The sequence below is a fragment of the Garra rufa genome, chromosome 6 (assembly GCF_049309525.1).
Source record: "Garra rufa chromosome 6, GarRuf1.0, whole genome shotgun sequence".
NCBI lineage: Eukaryota > Metazoa > Chordata > Actinopteri > Cypriniformes > Cyprinidae > Garra > Garra rufa.
In genome coordinates this window covers 36,694,513-36,709,943 of record NC_133366.1, presented here as the reverse complement: position 1 = coordinate 36,709,943, position 15,431 = coordinate 36,694,513, and the positions used below count along the sequence as shown (strand labels likewise).

Below are 15,431 nucleotides of genomic sequence, written 5' to 3'. Positions count from 1 at the left end.
AAATATGCTACGGTTAAGGATCAGAACAGAATAAAGAGCAAGAAAAACAACAAGATAAATGTAAATGTGAGAAGAATCATTTCAACAGCTCTTTCAGGAAAGCAAATGTAGGAACGACACATTGCCAGAGGTGCAATAGGCATTTCGTTTCTGTGAAATAAATAAACTCCAGGGCCAGACTTGAAATGCAGGAAAATAACATTGTAAAAACGTGATATTGAACATTTGAACAAATACTTTTAGGGCTAATTATAATCTGCTGCAAACCATCTGGTGAATAATGCATTAAACACTGATGTTCTTTGATACAAAACTTTCTGAAACATCATAAAGAGATTGGATTATTAGATTTGAAAGTGAACCCATATGATTTAACACTGCATGGGAAGCTGGGCTTACTTTAAAATTTAATCACAAAATGCAGTAATGTCATTCATCTACGCTAGCATTCAAAAGTTTGGGGTTGGTAAGACTTTTTAATGTTCAAGGCACTTATGCTCACCAATTCTGCATTTATTTGCATACCTAACTGTAACTGTTTGCATACTTTACTGTTTTCTATTGAAATATATGTTAAAATGCAATTGATTCCTGTGATAACAAAGCTGAACAATTCAGCAGTCATTCCTTCAGTCTTCAGTGTAAGTTGATTCTTCTGAAATCATGCTAATATGATGATTTGATGCTAAAAATCAGATATGTTGCTTTGCTACTACAAACAGCCAAATGAACTACAGTCGTGGCCAAAAGTTTTGAGAATGACACAAATATTAGTTTTCACAAAGTTTGTTGCTAAACTGCTTTTAGAGTCAGTATTTGCAGTGTTGGCCCTTCTTTTTCAGGAACTCTGCAATTCGACTGGGCATGCTCTCAATCAACTTCTGGGCCAAATCCTGACTGATAGCAACCCATTCTTTCATAATCACTTCTTGGAGTTTGTCAGAATTAGTGGGTTTTTGTTCGTCCACCCGCCTCTTGAGGATTGACCACAAGTTCTCAATGTTTTGGACCCCGGGCCACTTAGTTATCACTTTTGCCTTATGGCACGGTGCTCCATCGTGCTGGGAAATGCATTGTTCTTCACCAAACTGTTGTTGGGTTGTTGGAAGAAGCTGCTGTTGGAGGGTGTTTTGGTACCATTCTTTATTCATGGCTGTGTTTTTGGGCAAAATTGTGAGTGAGCCCACTCCCTTGGATGAGAAGCAACCCCACACATGAATGGTCTCAGGATGCTTTACTGTTGGCATGACACAGGACTGATGGTATTGCTCACCTTTTCTTCTCCGGACAAGCCTTTTTCCAGATGCCCCAAACAATCGGAAAGAGGCTTCATCGGAGAATATGACTTTGCCCCAGTCCTCAGCAGTCCATTCGCCATACTTTTTGCAGAAGATCAATCTGTCCCTGATGTTTTTTTTGGAGAGAAGTGGCTTCTTTGCTGCCCTTCTTGACACCAGGCCATCTTCCAAAAGTCTTGGCCTCACTGTGCGTGCAGATGCGCTCACACCTGCCTGCTGCCATTCCTGAGCAAGCTCTGCACTGGTGGCACTCCGATCCCGCAGCTGAATCCTCTTTAGGAAACGATTCTGGCACTTGCTGGACTTTCTTGGACGCCCTGAAGCCTTCTTAACAAGAATTGAACCTCTTTCCTTGAAGTTCTTGATGATCCTATGAATTGTTGATTTAGGTGCAATCTTAGTAGCCACAATATCCTTGCCTGTGAAGCCATTTTTATGCAACGCAATGATGGCTGCACGCGTTTCTTTGCAGGTCACCATGGTTAACAATGGAAGAACAATGATTTTAAGCATCACCCTCATTTTAACATGTCAAGTCTGCCATTCTAACCCAAACAGCCTGACATAATGATCTCCAGCCTTGTGCTCGTCAACATTCTCACCTGAGTTAACAAGACGATTACTGAAATGATCTCAGCAGGTCATTTAATGACAGCAATGAAATACAGTGGAAAGTTTTTTTCGGGATTAAGTTAATTTTCATGGCAAAGAAGGACTATGCAATTCATCTGATCACTCTTCATAACATTCTGGAGTATATGCAAATTGCTATTATAAAAACTTAAGCAGCAACTTTTCCAATTTCCAATATTTATGTAATTCTCAAAACTTTTGGCCACAACTGTACAGTTTAAGTAAAAAGTTTACATACAGATTTCAGAATCTGCAAAATGTAAATTATTTTACCAAAATAAGAGGGATCATACAAAAAGCATGTTTTTTTATTTGGTACTGACCTGAATAAGGTATTTCACATAAAAGATGTTTACATATAGTCCACAAGAGAAAATAATAGTTGAATTTATAAAAATGACCCCGTTCAAAAGTTTACATACACTTGATTCTCAATAGTCTGTTGTCACCTTAATGATACAGCTGTTTTTATTTTATTTTATTTCTTTAGTGATGGTTGCTTATCCTTGTTTGTCCGGAACAGTTAAACTGCCTGCTATTCAACAATTTTTTTGTGTATTTGAACCCTTTCCAACAATGACTGTATAAATGTGAGATCCATCTTTTCACACTGAGGACATTTGGGTAAAATAATTAACGTTTTGCAGATTCTGAAAGGTGTATGTAAACTTTTGACTTCAACTGTATCTGACCGTGGCTTACCTCATGCTGATGAGGACGTCTCCATTGCGGAAAATGAACAGGAGTATGTTTTCCTGTGTAACGTCATGAAAATTAGCATTTTTTTCATTGGCAAAAAACAGATCTGGCTTCCACAGGCACTGGAACATTTTTGGATCAACGGTCAATGCATCAGACTTAAAGTCAGCTGGCAGCCGTAGCCGTGGGTCATTCCAGCGCTGGCGCAGAAATATATTAACACGGTAATCCTGGAAATGAAAAATACAACCTGTCTTGGTACGACATAGTATAAAAATAGACCAATATATTTTGAAAATCAATCAAATGTACAACATTTAACAAGATTGTGTGCATAAATGGCTAATATGGAACAAATCATATGCAAAGAAAGGAAAACTGCTGAATAAATGAATAGTAAATTACACTACAATGGATTTACAGTCATTTTTTTCTTACCATTGTGGTCTCCTGGATTGACCCAAAGCTGTTGATGAAGATGTTTACCTTATCCTCCACTGGGATACCTGCAAACACATGACAGCATGTCTTTCAGAGCAATATAATCATGGACACCAGCCGTGTGTGTAGGATAGAAGATGCATGCTATTCTCAGATTCCCTAAGGTGTGAAATAAATACTCTCAAATGTGGGAATATTTTGTGCTCTGCTGGATGTGAGAACTCGGGACCGCAGCAGATGCCCATTGATCTAATAGAGTTTCATTCTGACATATTCCTATTCCGTTGGGTTCAGACTGACACATTCTAATTCCACAGGGTCTTGTGATCCTTAGCAGCACGACAGAGGAGAATTTCCAATTACTCTGTACAATACACACTCTGCCATTCTCTGACACTGTGATTAAATTAGCATTCTAATGAGGTCATACATTATGTTATTTGTGACTTTTTCTGAAAAAAAGTGCACGTATTAAATTTTATAGTTGTTTTATGAACTTGCTTGAGGTGTGAGAGGTTTGATAATCAGTGTATGACCCAAATACTAAAATGCTTTAACAAAAATTAATAAATATTTGTGGATGTGTATATTCTGTGTGTATGTGTGTATCTGTGTGTGTGTGTATATATATATATATATATATATATATATATATATATATATACACACACACACATACACAAACATATACATATACGGGCATAATTTAAAGACAAAATATTTTTAAGTATCATGAACTCACAATAAACCATTTAACCAAACCATGTTAAATGCATAATTAGACGATGGCTCATTGGTAATTTATGTTCATTTCTAATTAATATTTCATAATATGTTTCTCACACACACACACACACACACACACACATACATATTATATAAATATATATATATATATATATATATATATATATATATATACAGTTAAAGTCAAAAGTTTACATACATTGGGGCAAATAAGTATTTGATACACTGCCGATTTTTCAAATTTTCCCACTCATAAAAAAACGGAGAGATCTGTGATTTTCATCGTAGGTACACCTCAACTGTGAGAGACAGAATCAAAAAAAAAAAAAAAAAAAAAAGTCCAGAAAATCACATTGTATGATTTTTAAATAATTAATTTTCATTTTATTGCATGAAATAAGTATTTGATACAATAGAAAAATAGAACTTAATGTTTGGCACAGAAACCTTTGTTTACAATTACAGAGGTCAGACATTTCTTGTAGTTCTTGACCAGGTTTGCACACACAGCAGCAGGGATTTTGGAACTGAAACATCTATTTCAGTGAAAAAATAAGTCCAAAACTCTCTATTTTAACATTTTTAATAGGGCTCTACAATCTTTTTTTTTTTTTTTTTTTTTTTTTAGAAATTCTTGTGTGTTTAAATTTTTCTGATAATCAAATGAAAGCATAAACATTTATTTTTAATCAAATGAAAAATAAACCCCTTTAATTTTTGGCAAACAAACAGAGGTTTACTGTTAAAATCAATACATGGAAGAAAAAGTATATTCAGTTTAAAACGTTTAAATAATAATTGTAGTATTTTTTTTCTACAATTAAGTGGTTAATCTTGTTGCAATATTTATTTTTTATCATATATTGTTTTATGTCAATTATTTAAATAGGAATATATAAACACCTACGTTATACTGTACAAAAGTAATACAAGACTAATATTGTTCTGTTACATGTTAAACCGTACTTTTATTTTGACAGGTTGCCGTGAAGTTTCTGTGTGTACAGTATGATATGATGCTAGTTTTCTCAAATGAAACGGTAAAAGTGACACTCACAGTAGCTTTGGAGATTGAGTTTATCTGTTCATGTGAGATGCAAATGCCAAAAATTAGCGGGAGCTTCACGCGTGCTTCAGTATGCCTGTAGTAAAAAAAAAAAAAAAACGTGCCTCCGCCATTCATACATACAGAGGCAAACGGAACATGCAGGATTCAGATTAAAATGGTCTTTTTGCGTTTCAGTTTTCACAGACACTAGTCCATATCGCAATTTGAATTAAGTGACAGACCAACTTTTGATTTATTAATCCAAAAATCGACGAATTACGTGGCATTCCGCACAATAGTAGATTCGGTTTTTATGAATGGAGTCTGCGATCCCGTCCGTGTTTTCGCGGAGGAGACATTGTAAACGTGCGACCATGTAGAGACAGCCTTTGTGTAAATAAGATAAATAACATAAGGCAATTTAGTTTGTTTAATAAAATAACAATGTATAGACCTGTTCTATAGGAAAGATAACCTTAAATGACTTCTATTGTGATCTGGATCTATATCGAAAATAAAATTAACTTGACGTTCAAGGGGGGCGGGCCGTGTTTGGGGTCATTGTCATGCTGGAAGACCCAGCCACGACCCATTTTCAGTGCTCTTACTGAGGGAAGGAGGTTGTTGCCCAAAATCTTGCAATACATGGCCATGATACATGAAAAGCACCTCCAAAGCATGATGTTTCCACCCCCATACTTTACGGTCGGGATGGTGTTCTTGGGATTGTACTCATCCTTCTTCTTCCTCCAAACACGGCGAGTGGAGTTTATACCAAAAAGTTCTATTTTGGTCTCATCTGACCACATGACCTTCTCCCATGCGTTCTCTGGATCATCCAGATGGTCTTTGGCAAACTTCAGACGGGCCTGGACATGTGCTAGCTTGACCAGGGGGACCTTGCGCGCGCAGCAGGATTTTAATCCATGACGGTGTAGTACGTTACTAATGGTAACTGTTGAGACTATAGTCCCAGCTCTCTTCAGGTCATTGACCAGGTCCCCCCAGGGTAGTTCTAGGCTGATCCTTCACCTTTCTCAGGATCATTGATACTCCACGAGGCGAGATCTTACAAGCAGCCCCAGTCCGAGGGAGATTGACAGTCATCTTGAATTTCTTCCATTTTCTAATAATTGCGCCAACAGTTGTTGCCTTCTCACCAAGCTGTTTGCCTATTGTCCTGTAGCCCATCCCAGCCTTGTGCAGGTTTACAATTTTGTCCCTAGTGTCCTTAGACAGCTCTTTGGTCTTGCCCATAGTGGAGAGGTTGGAGTCTGATTGATTGAGTGTGTGGACAGGTGTCTTTTATACAGGTAACGAGTTCAAAAGGTGCAATTAATACAGGTAATGATTGGAGGATAGGAGGACTTCTTAAAGACAAACTAACAGGTCTGTGAGAGCCATAATTCTTGCTGGTTGATAGGTGATCAAATACTTATTTCATGCAATAAAATGGAAATTAATTATTTAAAAATCATACAATGTGATTACAAATGGATTTTTTTTTAGATTCTCTCTCTCACAGTTGAGGTGTACCTACGATGAAAATTACAGATCTCTCCATTCTTTGTAAGTGTAATTTGTAAGTAAATCTATGTTATATTTTATTTAGTACTGACCTGAATAAGATATTTTACATAAAAAACGTTTACATAAAGAGAAAATAATAGTTACGATTATAAAAACTAATACAGAAGGTTCAAACGCTCACGGTTCACAAGTCAATTGAATTTGAAAATAAGGGTAAATTTAACTTATTTTGTCTGTAGCTTCTGAAGGGCAGTACTAAAAGAAACAATATGATATTTAGGCAAAATAACAAAATTGTACACATCTTCATTCTGTTCAAAAGTTTACACTCCTGGCTCTTAATGCATCGTGTTTCCTTCTGAAGCATCAGTGAGCGTTTGAACATTCTGTAATAGTTGCATATGAGTTGTCCTCAGTGTGAAAAGATAGATCTCAAAATCATACAATTATTGTTGGAAAGGGTTCAAATAAAAAACCAAAAGAATTTGTGGGACCTGAAGGATTTTTCTGAAGAAAAGTGGGCAGTTTAACTGTTCAGGACAAACAAGGGACTCATGAATAGACTCATGGCTGTAAATGTGTTTTGTGCATTTTTCAGCGAATCATTTTGGTAATTCATCCACTATAGCAGGGTTTATTTAGCAAGAAATATGTGAAATAAAAAAAGAAAGAAAAAGAAAGTATATCAACATAGTATACTGAAATCTCAGTACCTTTGAAGTTTGGTCGTATTCGTGAATCATAGGTCATCAACAAGCGGTTCAGTATGTTGCTGGTTGAGTTGGCTGGGACTCTGTCCAAGTCCTCTGCTGATAACTGACTGCCAATGTCAAAACAGACACACGCACACACTATACTGACAGTACATCACTTATCAAAGTCATACTAGGACATAACTTGCCCTGGCAAAGAGTCAAAGGACTCTCAGAATTAAGAACTATTCAACACATCATTTCTTTGGAATAATGTCTGCTATCAGAAAACACAGTAAAAAGCACAGACACTTATTCATGCTTAGTCATATAGATTTGGACCACTGGCCATCTCTATGGCCTGAGGCCAGTTAAACTGGATCTGTTAGTATGTAACAGAGAGTGTTGACAAGGACACAGCTGGTCCTGGACCAGTGCTAACAGAACCAGCCAGTCTGGCAGGCTTCAAAATTTATCGCCACACTCTTTTCACTCTGCTTAACAGCACAGTAATTCTTCAGGACTGACATCCATGCATCCTTGGCAACCTTAAACGATTATGGGATCAGCATACATATGTGTAGAACTGCCTGGGAGACTTACGAGGGACAGATGACTTGCTTGCCCTTTTTCCCCTTCTTGGGTTTGCCTCCTTCTTCTGCAGAGAAGTGTACCAACAGCAACAACAAAATCAGCCCTTTAAGAACCATGACTGCACACCTGCAATGCACACAGACACATTAGTCAGCAAAAATGCTTTTGAATGGAGCTGTGGCATTAATTTAATTATGGCATTTATCGCCACCAAACCATTAAAAATCAGGTCAGATCTGAAATAAAGGAATGAGAAGAGGTTATTTATTTATTTTTAAACGAGTAGTTCACCCAATGATGAAAATTAGCTGAAAATGAACTCACCCCCAGGCCATCCAAGATGCAGATGAGTTCATTGGAACAGATTTGAAAAAAATTAGCATTACATGACTTGCAAACCAATGGATCCTCTGCAGTGAATGGGTGCCATCAGAATTAAAATGCAAAAAAAAAAAATGATAAAAACATCACAATAATCCAGTTCATCAATTATCATATTGTAAAGTGAAAAGCTTTGCGTGGAAAAAATCCATCTCCCTTATATCAACATGATTTTTTTCATTGGAGAAGGCAACATTATAAATATAGAATATTTTAGAATCAATAGTCTTAAAGGGATAGTTCACCCAAAAATGAAAATCCTGTCATTAATTACTCAGCCTCATGACGTTCCAAACCTATAAGACCTTTGTTCATCTTCGGAGCACTTAAGTAGCACAGGTATATTTGTAGCAATAGCAAAAAATACTTTGTATGGGTCAAAATTATCAATTTTTCTTTTATGGCAAAAATCATTATATTAAGTAAAGATCAATTTAATTTAAAGGCGATTTTCTCAATATTTAGATTTTCTTGCACCCTCTGATTCCAGATTTTTAAATAGTTGTATCTCGGTCAAATATTTTCCTATCCTAACGAACTTTACTTCAATGGGAAGCTTATTTATTCAAAAGCTTTCAAATGAAAATGATATAAAAAAATTAAATCTCAGTTTTAAAAAATTTACCCTTATGACAGGTTTTGTGATCCAGGGTCACAAATTAAGATATTTTTGATAAATCCGAGAGCTTTCTGACCCTCCATAGACAGCAATGCAACTAACCACGCTCAAAGGCCAGAAACGTTGTAAGGACATTGTTAGTCCATGTGACATCAGTGGTTCAAATGTAATTTTATGAAGCTACGAGATTATTTTTTATTTTTGGTTGAACTATCCGTTAAATTAATTTGTTACAAGCAGCTTTTCACTTCAAAAGATGTTAAATGATCAACTGGAGTCGTTTGGTTAACCTATGGATTATTGTGATGTTTTTTTTTTTTTATCAGCTGTTTGGACTCTCATTCTCACGGCACCCATTCACTGCAAAGGATTCATTGGTGAGCAAGTGATGTAATGCTAAATTTCTCCAATCCGCTTCTGATGCAGAAACAAACTAATGTACATCTTGGATGGCCTGAGGTTACATTTTAGCAATTTGGGTGAACGATTCCTTCATTCATTTCAGTTACTGCTTAACAATATAATTAAATGACCGGTTATATGTGACATACAAAAGATTAATGCATGTTTTTAAAGGTGGAAATGTAGCAGCACAGCAGGGTTAAATAGAAAGTGGGGGACAATACAAATTCAGACTTTTCTCAGAAAGCATTAAAAACAATTACAAGCAAAATGACTATGTGACCCTGAACCACAAAGCCAGTCATAAGTAGCACGGGTATATTTGTAGCAATAGCCAAATAATGCATTGTATAGGTCAAAATTATTGATTTTTCTTTTATGCCAAAAATCATTCGGATATGAAGTAAAGATTGTGTTCCACAAAGATATTTTGTAAATTTCCTACCGCAAATAAATCAAAACTTAAGTTTTGATTAGTAATATGCATTGCTAAGAACTTCATTTGGACAACTTTAAAGGTGATTTTCTTCAATATTTTGATTTTTTTGCACCCTCAGATTCCAGATATTCAAATAGTTGTATCTCAGCCAAATTTTGCCATAACAAACCATACATCAATGGGAAGTTTATTTATTCAGCTTCAATATGGTCCAGGGTCACCTATGTTGTATTGTATTATATTTCTCCCACTGATTTAGTCACTTAATTTTATATAAGAGACCAAGGCTAGTTGTTAAGCTATTGAACATTTTGACTGTGATTTCCCAGGAAAATAGAAACAGCTCACTGAACACACGTTCAACTGGAGGCATGCAGTCATAGTTTTTATGGTCTAGGTTGTCACAATGAAACATTAAATTGCTCATTATAGGCTTTTCATCTTAGACAGACAGACAGACAGACAGACAGACAGACAGATAGATAGATAGATGTCAATTTAGAATATAATTTAAAAATATTGTGAAATATCCTTGTCCTCAGTTTTTTCTTCTTCTTTATATAGGTAATTGACTCATGTATGCTAGTGCAACAGCTATAGCAAAAATAACGGACTTTTTTAGTTTGGAGGACAAAATTCACAAAAATTATATCCCACCATATAAAATAGTTCTGAACGAAATGCTTGTAATATACATATAGGCCTATATATTAACGTGTTTAGTTGAGTATCATCAGACAAATGTCTCTTGCTTAAACTCATTAACACGGTCTCTTACAAAACCGCTGAAACAGCTTGATACTCGCGCCTTGATCAGACCTTGAGAATAATGTGCAGATTAATTAACGCTAATAAGAGCTCTTGCTCCAGCTGCGGAGTGAAAAACACCCGGGACCCAATCCAGCACTAGAGATCCGCAGTGGAAACACGAGAGAGCACTCATCACACCGTTAAACACTCCTTCAGACCTCCCGGCGCAGACTTATAAAGCAAGATAAATAAAGACACCCGTAATAAGTCACTCTGAGAACTTGTGAAATCATGTTGAACCGAAAAAAGCGCGTGCCCGCGAGAACATCTGGAGATATGACATGATATGTATAAAGACACGTAGCCTTACCTCACGAAGAAAACACAGCTGATGTTATGCGTCCCCCAGCTCAATCGCGCTTCCAGCAAACACACATGTCTGTCATTGTATGTACATCCACACTCTGGGCTCAGTTTCGGCGTGTGTGATGGATTGCGCGTTCATGCACCTGTCCCGCTGCAGTGAGGCTGCTGCTGTGCTCTCGCGTGATGAAGCAAGCTCTGTCCCGCACCGGCGTCACTTTCTCCGCCTGGATTTAAGTTACGAAACCTAGCGAGCTACAATAGCATTAAGTCAACTTGAAGATATAAGGAACCTGTGTTATGCAAAATCAAGAGGAGAACAAATTGAAGCTGTTAATCGTACAGCAGCACGCAAAAATAAAACAAAAACCAGCCCACCCTGAGTATATTAAGCGAAAGAGAGGCTTAAGTATTCACAAAATGTTAGTGGTTTGGTGAACAGCTCCTCCTCACCTCGATATTTTCCTGTGTCACATTAAATCACAACCCCTCTCTCTTAACAGATTTACACTGAGCCCACAGAACTAAATGAGGGCATGGGATGGGCTCCGTGTGTGTGTGTGTGTGTGTGTGTGTGTGTGTGTGTGTGTGTGTGTGTGTGTGTGTGTGTGTGTGTGTGTGTGTGTGTGTGAGAAAGAGAAAGTGGCAGGAAAGATAAATGATCCCATGCGAGGATGGGAATGAGAGAGAATAAGATTCACATAAAGAATATGAAGGCGCACAGAGAAGAAGATGAATTCTATTTAAATATATCTTTATTTAAGATATAAGATACTTAAGAGATAAGATATAAGACATTTATGTAATATATAAGATATACTGGTCAAATATAATTAACCTTATTCTGAAATATTTTAAAATATAATTTTTATTTTAATTAATATTTTTAAATATATTATTGGTATATTTCTGCATAAACAGAATAGACTTTTCAAATATACACACACATACAATATATTTATAAATATATTAATGATATATTTATGCATGAACATGAATTATCATGTAATGATCAAACATGTGTTTGTGTGTAAAACTAAGATATAAGATACACCATAAAAAAATATAAATGTATATAAATTAAAATATATACATACACAAACATATATAAATAAAAAATTATAAATAATATACAGTGGTGTGAAAAAGTGTTGGCCCCCTTAATGATTTTTTTTTATTTTTTTTGCATGTTTGTCACACTTTAATGTTTCTGATCATCAAACAAATTTAAATATTAATCAAAGATAACACAAGTAACACTGTTAAAACATAACTGTGGTTTATCACACCTGGGTTCAGTTTCTCTAGCCACACCCAGGCCTGATTACTGCCACACCTGTTCACAATCAAGAAATCACTTAAATAGGACCTGCCTGACAAAGTGAAGTAGACCAAAAGATCTTCAAAAGCTACACATCATGTTGAGATCCAAAGAAATTCAGGAACAAATGAGAAAGAAAGTAATTTCAGTCTGGAAAAGGTTATAAAGCCATTTCTAAAGCTTTGGGACTCCAGCGAACCACAGTGAGAGCCATTATCCACAAATGGCGAAAACATGGAACAGTGGTGAACCTTCCCGGGAGTGGCCGGCCGACCAAAATTACCCCAAAAGCGCAGCAACGACTCATCCAAGAGGTCACAAAAGACCCCACACCAACATCTAAAAGAACTGCAGGCCTCTCTTGCCTCAGTTAAAGGTTGTATCAGCAATTTCAAGCCTGAAACATAAAGTGTCAAATTCAGCTGACCTTTCTTCACGATCCGCTCGCTGCCTGCCCCATTAAAGTTGGTAGCACCGATTGTTTTTTTTGGCATATCTCGGACCCTAGGCTGACCAGAGAGACACTTTTTTTTTTTTACAGTCGATTTATGGGGCAGGCAGCGAGCGGATCGTGAAGAAAGGTCGGCTGAATTTGACACTTTATGTTTCAGGCTTGAAATCGCTGATACAACCTTTAAGATCATTGTTCATGACTCCACCATAAGAGAGAGACTGGACAAAAATGGCCTGCATGGCAGAGTTCCAAGACGAAAACCGCTGCTGAGCAAAAAGAACATACAGGCTCTTCTCAGTTTGCCAATACTCTGTGGACTGACGAGACAAAATTTGAACTTTTTGGAAGGAGTGTGTCCCATTACATCTGGCGTAAAAGTGACACAGCATTTCAAAAAAGAACATCATACCAACAGTAAAATATGGTGGTGATAGTGTGATGGTCTGGGGCTGTTTTGCTGCTTCTAGACCTGGAAGACTTGCTGTGAGAAATGGAACCATGAATTCTGCTGTCTACCAGAAAATCCTGTAGGACAATGTCCGGCCATCTGTTTGTGACCTCAAGCTGAAGCGAACTTGGGTTCTGCAGCAGGACAATGATCCAAAACACACCAGCAAATCCACCTCTGAATGGCTGAAGAAAAACAAAATGTAAACTTTGGAGTGGCCTAGTCAAAGTAATGACCTGAATCCTATTGAGATGCTGTGGCATGACCTTAAAAAGGCGGTTCATGCTCGAAAAAACCTCCAATGTGGCTGAATTACAACAATCCTGCCAAGATGAGTGTGTCAAAATTCCTGCACAGCACTGTAACAGACTCATTGCAAGTTATTGCAAATGCTTGATTGCAGTTGTTGCAGTTGCTTGATTGTAAATTTAGGGGGCAACACTTTTTCACAAAGGGCCATATGGGTTTGGATTTTGTTTTACCTTCATAATAAAAAAAACTTAATTCAAAAACTGCATGTTGAGTTTACTTGTGTTATCATTGATTAATATTTAAATTTGTTTGATGATCAGAAACATTAAAGTTTGACAAACATGCAAAAAAAAAAAAATCAGGTATATATATAATAATAATAATATATATAATAATAATAGCCTATATATATATATATATATATATAAAACCACCACTGCAGAGCCAGTGGTGGTTTTGTAGGCAAACATCAATGCCTTGAATTTTATGCAAGCAGCTTTTAGTAGCCAGTCCAAATTGATGAAGAGAGGTGTGACGTGCATTCATTTTGGCTCATTAAAAATTAATCTTGCAGCCGCATAATACATAATATGGGGGCAACACTTTAGGGGGCAACACTTTTTCACAAAGGGCCATATGGGTTTGGATTTTGTTTTACCTTCATAATAAAAAAACTTAATTCAAAAACTGCATGTTGAGTTTACTTGTGTTATCATTGATTAATATTTAAATTTGTTTGATGATCAGAAACATTAAAGTTTGACAAACATGCAAAAAAAAAAAAAAAAAAAATCAGGTATATATATAATAATAATAATATATATAATAATAATAGCCTATATATATATATATATATATATATATATATATAAAACCACCACTGCAGAGCCAGTGGTGGTTTTGTAGGCAAACATCAATGCCTTGAATTTTATGCAAGCAGCTTTTAGTAGCCAGTCCAAATTGATGAAGAGAGGTGTGACGTGCATTCATTTTGGCTCATTAAAAATTAATCTTGCAGCCGCATAATACATAATATATATAATTTTTTAAATATAAATATATATAAATAAAAATATCTAAATGAAAAAAATACATAAATATATTAATTATATATACATATAATCTTTTTAAAATATATTATTGATAGGTTTATGTATAATAATATAAGATACTCTGATCAAATTCTCTCTCTATAAATACATGAAGCTATAGCATATAAAACTTTGGTGCATAGGTGTGTGAGAGAGCCCAGTACATATACAGCGCAACTGGGAAATTAAACACTACAATTGTGTTTCAGAATTTGTGAAGCCATTCTGCTCACAGCATGGCACAACGCCAGCATGCTGCAGAGGAGACACACACAAACTCACTCTCGCTCGCTCGCTCACACACGCGCACACACTGGACAGCTTCGTGATGGTCTTTACGAATTACAAACTTACCTCAGCATTTCAGATGCTGTAAAACATCAGCTCTCACTCTTCTATCATACGCACACAAACCCGGGGAAGTTTCATAGGTGAATTATCCTTTAAAGAATACAATTTCAGTGAGTGACTATCATTCTTACTATAGTGATCATTACACAACATCCTCTGCTCAGATACTATAAAACAAGACAGATGCTATGCCAAATATGGGACATGATTTCATGCCTTCTACACATATACAGACACACACACACACACACACACACACACACACACACACACACACACACACACACACACACACAGACACACAGACACACAGACACACACACACACACACACACACACACACACACACACACACACACACACACACACCATCTGTCCAGGGCTGACAGGAACACAATTCATCTTCTGCTCGGGCAAATTTGACGACTACAAATGAAGAACGAAGCTCACTGTTTGGATGCCATGTCCAAAGACTGATCAAGGGTGTGTATTTTTAATCCATATTATAATATGTATTAAATATGACAACATTTGTATCCTAAGAGTGTTGACCTGACTTATTGCTTTTACTTTAAAAACTGAAAAATATGTTCATAGAAAAATCTGTCACACTAATAACACAAGGACAACTAAGCTATAGATTTAAGAACCCATAATTCAAACCTGTATGGATTTTCTTTCTTCTGGAGAACATTAAAAAAAGAAATGTCTAAGTATGTTCTTCTGTCCTTAAAACTTAATTCAGTGGTCTCTAAAACAAAGAAACAGATAAAAAGGAAGTCATACTAGTTTTATATATTATTATATAATAATGATGAACTATTCCTTTAAAGGACAAACTTCAATCTCAAAGTACAGATAAATCAGCAAATAAATCA

The 15,431-nt window shown here is 36.2% G+C and overlaps 1 protein-coding gene across 1 annotated transcript in view; it reads right to left on the bottom strand.

Annotated features, from left to right (window-relative positions):
• The window catches only part of glrba (glycine receptor, beta a), a 45,865-nt gene extending 34,757 nt beyond the window's left edge, over window positions 1–11,108 (bottom strand). Inside the window, exons 1-5 of the mRNA XM_073842184.1 lie at window positions 10,644–11,108; window positions 7,692–7,808; window positions 7,110–7,216; window positions 3,069–3,136; window positions 2,634–2,860 (exon numbers count right to left, since the gene is read on the bottom strand). Coding sequence (XP_073698285.1) covers window positions 2,634–2,860; window positions 3,069–3,136; window positions 7,110–7,216; window positions 7,692–7,798 — 509 coding nt within the window. The 5' untranslated portion in view covers window positions 7,799–7,808; window positions 10,644–11,108. The remainder of the gene's footprint in view (window positions 1–2,633; window positions 2,861–3,068; window positions 3,137–7,109; window positions 7,217–7,691; window positions 7,809–10,643) is intronic.
• Window positions 11,109–15,431: the final 4,323 nt, after the last annotated feature.